Below are 16,903 nucleotides of genomic sequence, written 5' to 3' on the forward strand. Positions count from 1 at the left end.
TGGACAGAACCATGCTTCCTTGTGATACAGAGACTACATCCAGGGGGGGCAATGTCTCAGAACCAAGAGGGTTCAGGGTGGAGACCCCTCGGCCCCAGGGGGTAGAAAATATGGGGGGACAGGTGTCCCAAAGGTGAGACTGTGCCCTTTTTGGAACTGGACAAAGCATCCTTAAAAAGGACAACCCTGGAAGCAGCCCTGGTCCATGTTCAGTGGTGAGAGCACTGGACAGGAAAGGAAGGGATCACCATGGTACAAGAAGGACTCTTTTTGATGAACTGAAGATTGATTGATTATTTGAAGGTTTTGGTGATAGATTGAGAGCTGGGAATTTGGGAGATGTATTGTATTGGAAATGTGGTGGGGGGAGGAGGAAATGCTTTTGTGAAGTTTTCATTTTCCATGTGTGTGTGTGTGTGTGTCCTTTTCTCTTGTAGTTTAGATAATAAACTTTTTTTTCTTCTATTCCTAAGTAGGAACCTGTTTTGATATTCCTGGTCACATCTCACAGCAGACACGAGGGAAAGTGTGTTTTCATGGGGGCACTGACATTGTGCTACTGTCAAAGCATGACACTATCTGAATGGCACACTTCAAAACAGTAATTCTTATAGATTATCAAAATGGTCTGAGATGTTTTCTAGGTCACTTTTAATGGAATCATTCAGGAATAATAAGATAGGCATATTTCTTTCATCTTCTTTTTTTCAACAAATTATTGGTTTAAACATAAACATATATACATACATGAGCTCCTAACTCATTATAACTATTATACACAAAATGGTTTCAAATTGAACTGAAACTATTATTTTCTTTTAAACTACAATATCCAGAATTCATGCAGTGAGACATTTTGTTATGTGTAACTAAAATAGAACACAGTATTTTTAAAAACTTCCATTTTTTCAATGTCAGGTCAAAATCATATGAGAAATTAAACATAAGATTTTCTTTATTTTAAAATATTTTTTAGAAGGTTGGTATTTTTGTCTGAAAGCCCTAATCCTTGGGGAGAAGCTCAAATAGATCTCATGTCTACAACAGTACTTTCTAACAGGACATTTGATTGGTTTTAAATCTGTGTGACAGGTCAGCAATCTGCAGTTCCTAAACATGCACAAGAAAAATATTTCAGTAACAAGCATTCAAAATTGCGAGAAAGCTGATGCATTTTTGAACTAGTTAACAAGGACTATAAAGAATTTTAACTCACAATGTTGCTATACAACTTGCAATTTCTCTTTTTAAACCACTTACCCCAAGTTCATCTAAAAACATGATCATGCGATGCTTGTTGCTCTTGATAAATGGATTTACCCCCTCCATATATGGCTCCTGGTAATTTTTAAAAGTATTTATTAGAACAAATTGATACTGATTTAACAGTCATACCTGAACATATTGCAATCAAAGACAAATGACACTGCAAAACAAATGTGTCATCTTTTTTCAAGTGAATTTATGATTACTGGTGTACAACCAATGAAAAGATTACACTTTTTTCTGCACCAGATGGATTCTGAAATTGTTTATATATGCATTGTGACATGAAATGTTACATTTCTGAAATAGTGAAAATAGACTTTTTTCATTGCAGCTATAAAATTAAGAAAAAACTTACAGAGGTAACAACATCAGCAGCATCAACATCAGGACATAATTGCCCTCCTTTTTGTTCTTTCATTAATGCGTACATTCCAAGTTGTGAGTGTCAGACAAATGGCATTATAATGGCAGCCTGAAATTTCTTTTATTATATTTAAGTCAACAGATTTTTATTGTTCAACCATGTTGTGACTTGGGAACCAGAACAGGCCAATTGTTGCTGGCATTCTTTTAGTGATGCAATAGAAAGTTTAGTAAAAGCTGAGGCTTTCAAAGGAAACTTGTAAAACTAATTTGCAAAATTATGTCAAGCAGTATGAGAACAAGTACAAATAAAAGGGGTTTTTCAAAATGCTGTACCAACAGAAAACACCAGTCTAAAGAATAAGTAAAGAAAAAGTGTATGTGTGTGTGTGTGTGAGCCTCAGGTTGGTAGTTGTTAACATGTTTCTAAATTAAAATACTCTATATCCAGGCTGGAAGTTCAGTCCTAATTGGTCTCAATTTGAAAGTGTATTATTACAGAATTCACAGAATGACTAGGTTGGAAGAGACCTTAAAGATCATTGAGTCCAACCCATGCCCTAACACCTCAACTAAACCATGGCACCGAGTGCCACATGCAGTCTTTTCTTAAACACATCTAGGGATGGTGACTCCACCACCTCCCTGGGAAGACAATTCCAGTACTTTACCACTCTTTCTGTAAAAAACTTTTTCCTAATATCCAACCTAAATTTCCCTTGGCGCAGCTTGAGACTGTGTCCTCTTGTTCTGTCAGTTGCTGCCTGGAGAAAGAGACCAACCCCCACCTGACTACAAGCACCTTTCAGGAAGTTGTAGAGAGTAATAAGGTCTATTACGTTGGGTCATTGGTTGGAGACAGAAAAGACAGAACTCTCCGATGATCATGAGACAAACAACAAAGATTTATTATGGCCACCCCCTTAGATAGGGGGATCAAAATTCCCAGCCTTAGACAACTGATTGGTTGGGGTTTCAGCACCGCCCAGCTCTCTGGCCAGTGATGTGTCTGCATTCAGGGCTGAATGGGATTGGCTGGGGTTGCCTGCTTGAGTTCAAATCCATCCTATCTTTACTTACCCAGGGACTTGCTTACTTCTAGGCTGGTCAGGTTTGGGGGTCTGTTATGGCCAAATTTATCTTTGCAGCTACAGACCAGCTGCAACCGTGACAAAGGTTACCTCTGAGTCTCCTTTTCTCCAGGCTAAACAACCCCAGCTCCCTCAGTCATTCCTCATAGGGCTTGTGTTCCAAGCCCCTCACCAGCCTTGTTGCCTTCCTCTGGACGTGCTCAATCGTCTCAACGTCCTTCCTAAACTGAGAGGCCTAGAACTGGACACAATACTCAAGGTGCAGCCTCACCAGTTCCAAGTACAGGGGAAGAATGACTTCACTAGTCCTGCTGGCCACACTATTCCTGATACAGGCCAGGATGCAGTTGGCCTTCATGGCCAGCAGGGCACACTGCTGGCTCATGTTCAGTTGGCTGTTGGCCAGTACCCCCAGGTCCTTTTCCACCTGAGCACTGTCCAGCCACACCGTCCCCAGCCTATAGTGTTGCAGGGGATTATTGTGGCCAAAATGCAGGACTCGGCACTTGGACTTATTAAATGTCATCTTATTGGACTCTGCCCATCCATCCAACTATTCCAAGTCTCTCTGCAGAGCCCTCCTACCTTCCAACAGCTCGACACACGATCCTAGCTTAGTGTCATCTGCAAATTTACTAGTGAAAGACTCAATCCCCTCATCCATGTCATCAATAAAGATATAAAACAGAACTGGTCCCAGTACAGACCCCTGAGGGGTACCACTGGTGACTGGTCGTCAGCTGGATGCAGCACTGTTCACCACCACTCTCTGGGCCCAGCCATATACTATATAAAAGAACATGGATGTGGAATGTATTTCAAGGTTCTATACAGAGACATACCAATATTACTGAAAGATGTTTCCCCATTTTGACATGAAATAATGAATGGAAATGCAAAAAGGCTCCCATCATCTACTTCAGGCAAATGATTCATACTTCTTGAATAGATTTTTTTCTAATCACAGCTTTCTACTCTAGCATTTCTCAGTTGTCTTTTTGATATGGAGATTCCTAAAGAAAATTTACTTGTTTTAGTATCACATAAATGTTTTCTTTGTGAAGGGATGGCTGCCTGCCTCTCCTCTCCCATTTTTCCAACTCCAACACTCATCTTTTTGACTAGGGGAAGACAGTAGATGTGGTGGTTTTGGATTTTAGCAAAGCTTTTGATACTGTCTCTCACAGTATCTTTCTGGATAAAATGTCCAGCACACAACTAGAAAAGTCCATAATACATTAGATGAGCAATTGCCTAATAGGCCAGGCTCAAAGATCATAGTAAATGGGGTTATAGTGAAATCAGGCTGGCGGTCAGTCATCAGTGAGGTTCCCCAGGGCTCAATTTTAGGGACAGTGGTCTTTAATGTTTTTATAAATGATCTGGACATAGGAATCAAACATACATTAAGTTTGCTGATGATAAAGTAGGAGGAGCTGTGGACTCTACCAAGGGTAGAGAGGCCTTACAGACTGATCTGGATAGACTAGAGAGCTGGGCAATCACCAAGCATATGAAATTTAAAAGGGCAGGTGCTGGATTCTGCACCTGGGATGGGGTAATCTGCTATACATACAAATTGGGAGACAAAAGGTTGGAGAGCAGTCCCACAGAAAGGGACCTGGGGTCCTGATTGATGGCAAGTTGAATATGAATCCGCAGTGCCCTGGCAGCCAGGAGGGCCAACTGTGTCCTGGGGTGCATCAGGCAGAGCATCACCACTTGGTCAAGGGAGGTGATTGTCCTGCTCTGCTTTGAACTGGTATGGTCCCACCTCAAGTACTGTGTGCAATTTTGGGTGCCTCAATATAAAAATGACATCAAACGATTAGAGGATGTCCAGAGGAGGGTAACCAAGATATTGAAAGACCTTGAGGGCAAGAGCGGCTGAGGTCACTTGGTTTGTTCAGCTTAGAAAAGGCTGAAGGGTGAGCTCATCATAGTCTACAACTTCCTCAAGGGGAGCAGTGAGATGCTGATCTCTTCTCTCTGGTGACTACCAATAGGACATGAAAAAATGGAATGAAACTGCGTCACAGGTAGTTCAGACTGGACTTTAGGAAAAGATTCTTAACTGAGATGGTGGTCAGTCACTGGTACAGCCTCCCCAAGAAAGCAGTCATGGCACCAAGCCTATCACTTCAAGGACAATATGGGTGATACCCTTAGTCATATGATTTACTTTTAGGTAGTCCTGCAGGGAGCATGGAGTTGGACTTAATGATCATTATGGATCCCTTCCAACTTGACATATTCTATGATTCTATGAATTCTAGAGTATGACTACTACCCTTTTTGACATCGACAGACAGAAAAAAAGAGTTCACATACTTCCACTGTTGTATTTGAAATTAATGTCTGAGTTTATCTGATCTCATAGCATAAAAATATGGTTACATGACTCTATAATGCTTACTAGCATGGCCATAAATTTATCAGTTATTTTAGCATGTCACTGCTGTTGTTCATACTTCCAGACTGAAAATCTTTATGGTAAGTACCAAATCATTCACATAAGTTTCTAGATGACTCATTCTGAAATAATTGACTCTTTCTAAATCAGCCATACTAGCCATACTAGGTTAAATCAATACCCTGTTGAGCTCCAACTAAAGAGGATAGAAAAAAAATGAAGGAATAAAGCCTCCTTGCTGATAAGACACCCAGGTCACACATCAAGATTTGCATAACAATAATACAGACAAAATCTGTTTCTGTTAACATGAACATGGGCAATCTTCTAGACCGTTCTGTGTAAAATTATATTTACCTTAGCTCCAAATTCAACCAGATTTGCTAAATTCTGCACAGACTTGGCAACCAGCGTCAATGTTCTTGCAGCAGTAGGGGAAGGAGAATCTGATAGGAATAGAAAGTAGAAAGTTACTGACCATTTAATTTAAAACCTCCAGTAGTCACAAGAAAATTCTCTTCCACAATTTATCATCATGGAATTCAATACTTTAAATGCTGTAAGAGAACTGCATGTGAAAAATTTCTCATGATCAAGTAAACTTTTGGTGTTTTAGTAATTATGTCCACAATAAACATCAATATGCATATCTGACACTTAATTTAAGACAATTTATAGGGTGAAGACTCCAAAGTGAGTTACCTCCCCTTAGTTTTAACCACTCCGCTTTCATCAATAAGGAGAGACGAATGGGAGAAGATATAGGTGAAAAAATAACAGTTTACTAAAGATAAAACAGCAACAACAAAGATAACAGCAATAACCACTAGATACAAAGGTGCTGAGTCACATGCTCCCCCGGGAACAGAGAAAACAAGGTAGCAGAGAAGCCTCCTCCTCCTAAGATGGAGGCCACCGTGGCAGCCCATTGGCCCAGGGGACCAAGACAAGATGGCAGAGAAACTCCCCTTCTCCCAAGATGGTGGCCACTGTAGCAGTCCACATGGCCCAAAGGACAAAGAGAAGATGGCAGAGAAGCCACCTACTATGGATCACACAGTTGAGAGAGAACAAAGTAAAACAACACAGCAACCAAGCCTCTGCAGTTCCAGAACACTCCCTCCCCCCAAAACAGGAGAGCAGGTCCAACCACTCCTTGGCACAGGGCAGGCAGTAGCAGTGAAGGTACTGTGAAATTCTCCAAAGCCCAGGATGAGCATGAGCTCCTGCGAGTTGACAAGCGGCAGACTAACAACCCATCAAGCAGCAAAGGTGTTGCAAAATCTGCTCCGAAACAGCTTCGGATTGTGAAATGCAGCTTCTCAGGTTGCCCCATTACAGCAAGGAAGTATGTTAAAAAATTTGCTCCAAAAGAAAAAGAGACCCCTTTGTTTGTTTTGGTTTGGTTTTTTGGGGTTTTTTTAAATTAAAAGCTCTAACAACCCTATATAAAGCCCATAAACTTACCTTAGTGAAAGTCAAGAATATTATCTGGACTTCTAAACAGGACTAACACTTACAGACAAGCTTAAAAGGGATTACACAAATTTATGGATAACAACTTAATTTGCAGCTAAAGAAACAGTGGTCTCAATGCAGTCCCCAAATTAGAAAATAATATAATCTGAAGATTATAAAAATAATAAAGAAATTATAGGAAAGATGTGTGCTAATGTCTTTACAAACAATTCCATGGGTGAAGGTATCGGTGTTAATGTCTTTGAAATGGGTCTTAATGTCTCTACCAACTTCAAGCCACAGGTTTGTTACAGAACCCAGACAGTTTGACTCCTGAAACAGACAAGTGGGTCTGCACAAGCCTGAGTTTCTGAACTTGGGAGGAAAATGACAGGTTCAAGGGGAAATATGTAATAGGCGGTTCATGAAAGCTGTACTTTCCTAGTACCTCAGCCAACGGGGAAAGGAAGAGGGCAACATGTGGCTGGGAGTTTGGGATAAAAGGAGGCTGAGTCCTCTAAAACATCAAGAGAGAAAACCCCACGGGCATGAGCACCAGTGGACTCTCTCCCTTTATTCGAATAAAGTTGCAGGACTTCTCTGTCTCCTTTATGGACACTGCTCTTTCATAGTGTGATTTTCCGTACAAGATGGGAGCTCTTGTCTGGGATCCTTCCAACATCTGGGACCAGCACATGGCAAGAAGAGCTGGAGGCGCACCTCACCCGCTTTTTAGGTGAGCAGTTCCCTTTGACGCTGGCCAGCACTGGGCAATTGATTGGATTCCTGAGACTGTCCAGGAGACAGATGAGAGGCTGACCAGGGGGGTCCATGAAGAGCCCACAGGAAAGGACTGCTGGAAATCTCACGGGTGAGTACAATGGAAACTTTGAGGAGTAAAACATGGCAGGATGCCTAGAAGGGGTTGTAAAGGAAAGTTGAGAAAGGGTCTCGACTATAGGGATGATGATCCCGAAATACCTCCAAAAGGTTATTTGGGAGAATGTTGAGATGGTTTGCACATTCTCCCAGAGGTAGTTAAGGACATGGATGCCCAGAGGGGGCAATAAGGGGAGTCAAGAAGGGGTGTCAGAAACAGGGGATGGATGCCCAGAGGGGGCAGTAAAGGGGAGTTGAGAAGAGGTCTCAGCAACAGGGGACAGATGGTGTTGGTTTGGGAAAGGATTGGTTGAAGGGGAGTATGGAGGAATATGGTTAAGGCAAATAGCAGTGGGACACTACATGATAAAAAAAGAATTGAGAAGCAGTGAGGATTGGGATGTTCTCTGCTTTATCTTCAAAATTTGCAATCTAATACAGGGCCGGCTGCAGGTCTTTTGTAGTCTTGGCTTACAAGATAGGGAAGGCAGGGAGGTATTGTTCCTACACCCCCCCACCTCTCCCCTGGTCATTATGGAGCCAGGGTGTAGGATTTGCGTTTGTCCGCTTACTACTTAGGACTTAGGGGGGTTTCTCTATGGTGAAGAGTGCCGAGGCCAGGCACAGAAGTGTGGGACCAGGAGCATGGGCTGGGGGCCTGTGGGGAGGTGTGGGGCCGGGCTGAAGCTGTGGGGAAGCTGGGGCTCAGCACCAGGTGACACCTGATGCCACCAACCCTGCAGGCAGGGGTTGTAGTGGCCCTCCGGCCCCTATGAGGTTGCAGGACATATTGTCCACCTGCCTATCCCTGTGGCGCTGCCCATCCACCGGAACCTGGTGCTTTACAGAGCTTCTGGTGCTGGGAGAGTGGACCAGGGACCTGGACGAGCGTGCTGAGGGGATGCATCTGGACACTGCAGCAGGACAGGGACTGTCTTTGGTGTACAGTGTAAGGTAGAGTGACTGTCTTTGGTGTACGCCATGAGATACAATCCGTCACCAAAGCCTGGCCTGATACAAGAACAGATTTTGTTTGGGTCCCCAGGGAGGTGAGTGATTTTGCAGAGTTTGGCAGTTGTGGGAGGGTGAGAGCCCACAGGGAATGGGAGCATAGGTTGCAGAGGTGGCAGAGTGGGCCCTTGCAGGAGTTGGTTGGAAAGGCACATCAGGTATATGTAAGAAGGGATGAGGAAAAGGTAAAGGTACAGGCAAGGATAATGGCACAGTTTTTAATCAATGTGCCATTTGTAAAAAAAAAAAAAAAAAGAGAACATTAGAAATGGATTGTTAAGGGTGCCAGGATCTCCTATTGTACTGGAGGCTCAGCCCACTGGAGCCCTTGCTAACATGCAGGGTGGGTCTGAACCAAGAAATGTGTTTCCTAGTAGACATGGGAGCCTCTCTGTCTACTTTGAATTTTATGCCAAAGAGGGTTTTTTTGATAATTCAGGGAGTAAGTGGGAAAGATGAGCCAGTGCTTTTTATTCAACCACTATTGGTCAATGTGTGAGATGGGTTTGAAAAGCATGAGTTTCTGTTTGTTTGTAGTTGTGGTTGTGGTTTGCTAGGAGGGTATTTGATGACTGAGTTGTGTTATAGATGGGTGGTGTGGTAATTGGCTCTCACATATGAGGAATGGATATTATGTGTGTTAAAAGAAGCTTTGTTAAGGTTTAAAGTTCTTTTGATGTGTGACTGTTGTTGTAGGTTGTTTTTGGACCCCTTTTTGTCCTCCCTTTAATCCTCTCTTCTCCCCTCTGTATTGTTGCCACCAGACAACCCTAGTCGTCAGGGTTGTCAGAGACATGTGGAGGGAGGGTGTGTACACATGCCCCTTGCATGAGGCAACCAGGAATGGGGGAAGCTTGTCGCTGGGGGAACTTGGCATGACACCACTTCACCTCCAATCAAGTTGCAAGAAGGTCTCCACCAATGGATGGCAAAGAAGAGTCAACTGGCAGACTTTGGGAGGGGCCAGGGATATAGAAGGAAGATGTTTGAATATGTATGACTGCTTATGAATATGTATTTGGCTGATGCAACACCAAGGGTATAAAAGGTGGAGCCGCCATTTTGTGGATGAGCCTCTGGTGGCTGGCCACACTCCCAGTGCTGTCCCTTTTGCTTTGTGAATTATTTTTACTAGTTTTCAATAAAAGTTTTATAACTCATTCCCACTTGGGGTTTGAGTCATTTATAACAGTTGGGAATGTGGGTTAGTGTTGTGAAGGTTGATGGGGAGGCTAGGGCTGTTGTGACACTGTGTAAATTATCTGATAAAGCTTATGCTAAAATGAACCCAGAAGTGTTGTCAGTCCCAGGGAAATATGGAAAACTGGATATGGAGCCTCTCCAAATTACTCTGAGGCAACCAGGACAAGTGGTGTCTAAAAGGTAATACCCTATTTCAGGGGAAGGAAGGGGTTACAGCCTGTTATTGAGTTCCTGTTAAAGGCGGGTCTTTTGGAGCCATGTATGTTATGTTTCCCTGTAACATTTCTATTCTGTCAGTTATGAAATCATATGGAACCTATAGAATGGTGCAGGACGTGAGAATAATGAGACTACTAAACTCAGGCACTCCATGGTCCCAGATCCTTATACCATCCTGAACCAGGTTTCCTCCTCACACTGCTACTATTCATTACTTGATTTAAAAGATACTTTCTGGGGATGCCCACTTACAAAGCATAGTAAGCAGTATTTTGCCTTTGAGTGGGAACAAAAGGGAGAAGGGAAAATAATAAAGACATGGATGATCCTTCCACAGGGATACATGGAAGCACTGGCCTTATTTGGGCAAGATATTAAAAGAATTTACTCCGTCCCTGGGAATTAGGTTATTGCAGTATGTGAAGGACTTGCTCCTATGAGGAGAACGGGAGGAGGTGGTAGGGGAAGCCACTCTGAAATTACTTAATTTTGTGGCTGGAGGATGGGATTTTGGAGTGTCTGAAGGGAGGGCATAGGTGATGGAGTGAATGGTTGAATGTTTGACGCCTCTTTTGACTGAAGGCTTGTGGTGTGTTGGCCCAAAAGGGGTTCGGGGAATCTTGGAGGTGCCATTGCCCAGGACTGAAGGGGAGCTGTGACAATTTTTAGGATTAATAGGGTATTGCAGGACCTGGATTAAGGACTTTTTATTCTGTGACTTTTTAAACCCAGATAGCCCCGGTGTTGTGGTATGGACACCAGAAAGACAGCAAAACTTTAGCCAGACTCATAAAAGGAATTGGAACTGTATGTGGATGTTAAACAGGGCCGTGCCAAAGGAATTCTAGTGCTAAAATGTTTGGCCCATCGGCGAGGGGATGGCCCCATTGTTTGCTCTAAGGGTAACTGTGGCTCTGTTGTCTGCAGAATTGTGCAGCCATGGCTTTGATGGCAACTGATGGCAAGATTGTTAAAGTCTGGCATCAAGTTCTAAATGGATGACCACCACTAGGCTGTTACAGTATGAAACCTGTTTATTGGAACAGGAGTATTTAGAATTTATAAGCAGGGAAGGGTTTAACCCAGCCTCCTGTTTAACTGGTACAGGAGACCTAAAGGAAACTCGTGACTGGATCCAGGTAACAGATCTCCAGACCCGAGCTAGGGAAGATTTACAGGATATCTCTCGGCCAAATGAGGGAAAGGAGTTTATTGATGGATCTTCATGAGTAATAGAAGGAAAATAAATTACTGGATATGCTATAGTGAAAGGAGGGGAATAAGAAGGGAAGCTACCATGCACATGGTCAGCACAGACCACAGAATTGTATGCCTTAATAAAAGCCTGAAAATTGTATCGAGGAAAGGTGGTGAATATATTTACAGATTCAAAATATGCATATGGGGTGGTACACGTGTTTGGAAAACTGTGAGGAAAGTGGTCTGTTAACTTGCAGGGGAAAAATGTTCGCTCATGAGAGCTCAATTACTTGCCTGTTGGAGGTGGTGATTTTACCAAGAGGTAGAAATAATACATGTTAGGGGATATTAGGCAGGGTACTCAGAAGAGGCAATAGGTAATCAACTGGCCAATGGAGAGGTTCAGAAAGCAGCACTTCTGCCAGAGGTCTCTGGGATCCTCCCTTTGCTCCCTGCGGCTCAGCTGTTGCTGGGGGGAGGGGGGAGTTGGTGGTGGTATCTTTTCCATCAGAGGAGTTGGAGATAATTAAAAGTGGTGGAGCAAAAGAAAGAGGGGAGCATTAATTTACAATGGACAGTAAACAGTGGATTCCAGGAGCTTTGACCCTTCACATATTAAAACAACTCCATGGGGGGAGTCATTGGGGCTCTCGAGGATTGGCAGAGACCTTCCTCAAGATGTACTGCTTTGGGTCTTTTGGTTTTAGCAAAACAAGCTATTGAGGGGTGTCTGGCTAAAGTTAATAGGAGATAATAACCTCCCATGGGAGGGTCTCCATGCTGGAACAGGGGAAGAGTGTGAGGAGTCCTCCTGAGGAATGGCAGAGAAAATGTGATGGACTGACCACAACCTCCATCCCCCTGTGCCACTGGGAGGCAGGGGGAAGAGAAAATAGGGAGTTGTGGTTTCACCCCAGCCAGCAGCCAAGCCCCATACATCCTCGCTCACTGGCCCCACCAGTGGGATCATGGAGAGAATCAGAAGGATACAAAGTTTGAAAACTTGTGAGTTGAAATAAAGACAGTTTAATAGGGAAAGCCAAAGCCATGCATACAAGCAAAGCAAAACAAGGAATTCATTCATCCCTTCCCATGGGCAGGCAGGTGCTCAGCCATCTCCAGAGAGCAGGGCTCCATCATGTGCAACGGTTACTTGGAAACACAAATGCCATCACTCCAAGCATCCCCTCCCTTCTTCCCTCAGCTTTATATACCGAGCATGATGTCATATGGTCTAAAATATCCCTTTGGTCAGTTTGGGTTACCTGTCCCAACTGTGTCTCCTCCCAACCTCCCATGCACCCCCAACTTCCTCACCAGTGTGGCAGTATGAAAAGCAGAAAAGGCCTTGGCTGTGTGTAAGCACTGCTCAGCAACAGCAAAAATATCTCTATATTATCAACACTGTGTTCAATACAAATCCAAAACACGGCCCCATATCAGCCACTGGGAAGAAAACAAACTCTACCCCAGCCAAAACAAGCACAGGAGTGAAGTTGAGCCTGGGAAGAAGGAAGGGGTAGAGGGAAGGTGTTTTAAGATTTGGTTTTATTTCTCATTACCCTACTCTGATTTGATTGGTAATATATTAATTCAATTTCCCTAAGCTGAGTCTGTTTTGCCCATGACAGTAATTGCTGAATGATCTCCCTATCCTTATCTCAACTCATCAGCCTTTAGTTATATTTTCTCTCCCCTGTCCAGCTAATAAGGGGGAGTGATAGAGAGGCTTTGGTGGGTGCCTGGCATCCAGCCAAGGTCTACCCACCACAAAGGAATAGAGCAAAACTTAAAACGTGGAATTCCATCAACACAGCCTTATGCCTGGTACAACAGTAACACACATACTAGCAGTTGCATCTCTAAGACCTCAACTACATCCATAAGTTAAAATGCTCAGAAACAATTCTAGGTACTTAAGCCAACTGCAGTGGAATAATCTATGCCCACACCATTCACAACAAAGCCCCATGCCAACTTTTAGATACGATCCCTGATGCATGTCAACATCCAAAGCACATCTAAGAACCGTTTAGGAGAATGCTATCTGTTATCAGCCAGAACTGTACTGCAGATCAATACTGCAATTTTGCAATCCTGTTCTAGCAAACGGGAATAGTCCCTGTCACTGCTTTATCTACTGATAGAGATGCACTCTACAAAAAGAGCATCAAAACCCAGGATAATGCTTTTGTAATGGGCCTGGCTAGGACAGAGTTGATTTTCTTCAAGGGCAGCTCATATGGAGCAGTTTTAGATTTTTGACCAAAATAGTACTGATAGCAGACTAATATAGCTTTTGCCAAATGATGTTTATACAGCATCAAGGCTGCCTCTGTTTTTCACTCTGCCCCCCCGCAATGAATAGACTGAGGGTGAACAATAGGTTGGGATTAGACAGAACAGGGCAGATGACCCAAACTAACCAGACAGATATTCCATAACATTTAAAGCCATGCTCAGCAATACAAGGGAAAAGAGGGAGGTTTTATGGGTGTCAGCCATCTTTTATTCAGGAATTGGCTGGGCATCAGTCTACACATGGGAGGTAGTATGATTGCCTTTGCATCACTTGTTTAGTTCTATTAAATTTATCCTTTACTTATTAAACATTTAGATATTTTTGTTTGCTTTATCTTGACCCCCAAATTTTCTTTTTTTTATTCTTTCTTTCCTCTTCCCCCATCCTACTGAGGATGAAGAGGAAGGTGAGCAAGTGACTGTGATGCTTTATCTTCCAAACAGGGTTAACCCAAAACAGTTTTCTTTATGAAACACTTTAACATTCACTTTGTTTTGTTGGTTTTTTTTGGTTGTTTTTTTTTTTTACTTTAAAACAAGACATTGGGAATAAACATTGTCTAATCTTTAAGCGTGAGAACTATGCTGGCTGCCTTAGGGAGTAAGTAAATTCATTGATATGATTAACATGATTTTGCAGTGTTCAAATTACTTAATATTTTGTTAAATTAGGCACTAAAGCAAGTTTATGCCTTTTATTACATAAAGTATGAATTCAGTCTGAAGCATAGTCACCTGAGATGATATTAAACATCCTTGGGTTCAGGATAGCAGGACAAATCAGTCGAAGAAAAACAAAGCCACTGAAATGGGAAAAAAAAAGAGAATTTTTATTTTGTTCAATATTAAATCTATGATAAAATTAATGTAAAATTATGTAGTCTTTAGGCATTTAAGTCAGTGTGGAAATCTTTGTGAGATGACAACCAGCCTGTGCTCCATGTTTATTAATTAAAAATGTCTTGTTATGATTTCAACTATGACAAAAAACAAAATAAAACCAGACATATTGATTTCTCAATAAAGGTGAACTTCCAAAACTACCTGGGAAAAGCTTAACTGTAAAGCCATACTGAAATCTGCAGTCTAAGACCACATTGCCTTTAAAAAGAAGGGGCACTTAATCTCCTGCCTCCTACAAGTGTTACACTGTCTACTACCATAAGTGATTCATCCTACAGCCACTCATTTCCCCAAGTCAACATAAGGAGAGCAAGAGTGCACAGTAACAATGGAACCTCTCTTTTGGCAGCAACATGGCCTTAGTTCAGCTTGAACCAATCCATCTCCTAATAATAGTATGACAGTATCCTAGAAGAATAATACTGGATCAGCTACTTTCTTCACAGAAGTAACTGCTGCCATCCAGACAATCTAGAAAGCTAGGGAAAAATACTCAGTTTGACCGCAGAACTAGGAACTTATTAAACAGAAACCTAAATTGTTGTGTTGGTTTTGCACAGTCTGGTTCTTGGTAGCAGGGACACCACAGAGGTGGCTTCTGTGAGAAGCTGCTTGAAGCTTCTACCATGTCAGGCAGAGCCAGTCCCTGATGGCTCCAAAGATAGACATGCTGCTGGCCAAGGCTGGGCCAATCAGAGGTGGTGGTAATGCCACTGTGATGACACATTTAAGAAGAAATCTAAACAAACTTTGTGGTGCAGTTTTAATTCTAGCTGAGAAGAGGAGGAGGTGAGAACATGTGAGAAGAACAACTCTGCAGACACCAAGGTCATTGAAGAAGGAGGGGAAGGAGGTGCTCCAGGCACTGGAGCCAAAATTCCTCTGCAGGCTGTGGTGAGGACCATGGTGAAGCAGGCTGTCCCCCTGCAGCCCATGGGGATCCATGGGGAATGCAGAGATCCACCTGTAGCCCATGGGGGAGGAGCCCACACCGGAGCGGGTGGATGCCTCGAGGAGGCTGTGATCCAGTGGGAGATCCGTGGAGAGAGGGGCCCTACTCCCAGGCTGGAGCAGCCTGTTGTTGAAGGACTGCACCTTGTGGAAGAGTGACTCACACTGCAGCAGTTTGAGGCATACTGCTGTCCGTGGGATGTACTCATGTTGCAGTAGTTTTGGGAGGACTGTTACTATTGAGATGGAGCCACGTTGGAGAAGTTCGTGGAGAACTGTCTACTGTGGAAGGGACCCCACGGCGCAGCAGGGGAATGACTTATCTCTCTGAGCAGTGAGAGAAAGCACAGGTGATAAACTGCCCAAAACCCCACTCCCTGCCTCCCTGTGCAGTCAGTGGGAAGGAGGGAGGGGTTGGAGGGAAAGGAAAGATGTTTTGAAGGGCTTATTTTACTTCTCATTATCCTGCTCTGATTTTGTTAGTAATAAATTCACTTTATATCTCTAAGTTGAGCCTGTTTTGCCCTTGATGGTAATTGATGAGTGTTTTCTCATGGTCCTTATCTCAACTCATGAACCCCTATCAATATTTTCCCTTCTCTGTCCAGTTGCAGCGGAGGGTGAGTGAGCAGCTTTCATGGGTGCCTGGTGTCCGGCCAGTGCCAAACCACAACAATTGTCCTTCAGTTTAGCATGAGAAAAATCTAACTTCCTGTTGACAGCTAAAGCAAAAATAAAATAAAGTAAAATAAAATAAATTATCCATTTCAGGTTAACCATAATTCTGGAAGACTGCTATAAAATGAAGCAACATATGGACCAACTAAAGCAATCTAACTCACCTCTCATTTTGTTCAGAGTGCATGGACACTACCAGCCGACTGCTATTCACTATAGCAATACCAAAGTTTGACCTCTTACAAAACAGTGGAAGTCGACCTTGCATTACCTTGCTTATAAGTATACAGTGATGGCATTGTTCATTATTAATTGAAAGTGACACGTAGCAGTGAGGTTAACACACCTTTCATGTGTCCAACACATTTGAATTCCAATATATACTGTTATAGAAGTCTCCTGATTGTCCAAGAACCATGTATTATGGGTTGACAAAACACTCCTGGCCCAGTGTGAAACAAAAATATTTTCTATGAGATGAATTTAAAGCTATGAGGAAGTAAATAATTTTGAAGTCATGGCATGAACATCGATTTCTCCTATAGATGGTGTATTGGTTTTGCACAGCCTGGTTTTTGGCAGTGGGGGGGCCATAGAGAGATGGGTCCTGTGAGAAGCTGCTGGAAGCTTCCACCATGGCCAGCAGAGCCAGTCCCTGATGGCTCTAAAGATGGACATGCTGCTGGACAAAACTGGGACAATTAGATAGGTTGGTAATGCCTCTGTGATGACATATTTAAGAAGAAAATCAAAACAAAGTACACACAGATTTTCTTCAAGTCAGAGAAGAGGAGGAGGTAAGAATATGTGAGGGAAAACAACATAGCAACACCAAGGTCAGTGACGAAGGAGGGGGAGGAGGTGCTCCAGGTGCTGGAGCCGAGATTCCTCTGCAGGCCACGGTGAAGTAGCTGTGCCCCTGCACGCCATGGGGATCCACAGGGCTACAGAGATCCACCCATAG

The 16,903-nt window shown here is 43.1% G+C and overlaps 1 protein-coding gene across 1 annotated transcript in view; it reads right to left on the reverse strand.

Moving 5' to 3' along the window:
- Window positions 1-16,903, reverse strand: part of LOC102040076 (ras GTPase-activating protein 1) — a gene marked incomplete at its 5' end in the record, with an annotated part of 87,248 nt that overhangs the window by 1,381 nt on the left and 68,964 nt on the right. Inside the window, 3 exons of the mRNA XM_005431134.2 lie at window positions 1,261-1,338; window positions 5,494-5,582; window positions 14,143-14,210. Coding sequence (XP_005431191.2) covers window positions 1,261-1,338; window positions 5,494-5,582; window positions 14,143-14,210 — 235 coding nt within the window. The remainder of the gene's footprint in view (window positions 1-1,260; window positions 1,339-5,493; window positions 5,583-14,142; window positions 14,211-16,903) is intronic.

The sequence above is a fragment of the Geospiza fortis genome, unplaced genomic scaffold (genome assembly GCF_000277835.1).
Source record: "Geospiza fortis unplaced genomic scaffold, GeoFor_1.0 scaffold722, whole genome shotgun sequence".
NCBI classification, from domain to species: Eukaryota; Metazoa; Chordata; class Aves; order Passeriformes; family Thraupidae; genus Geospiza; species Geospiza fortis.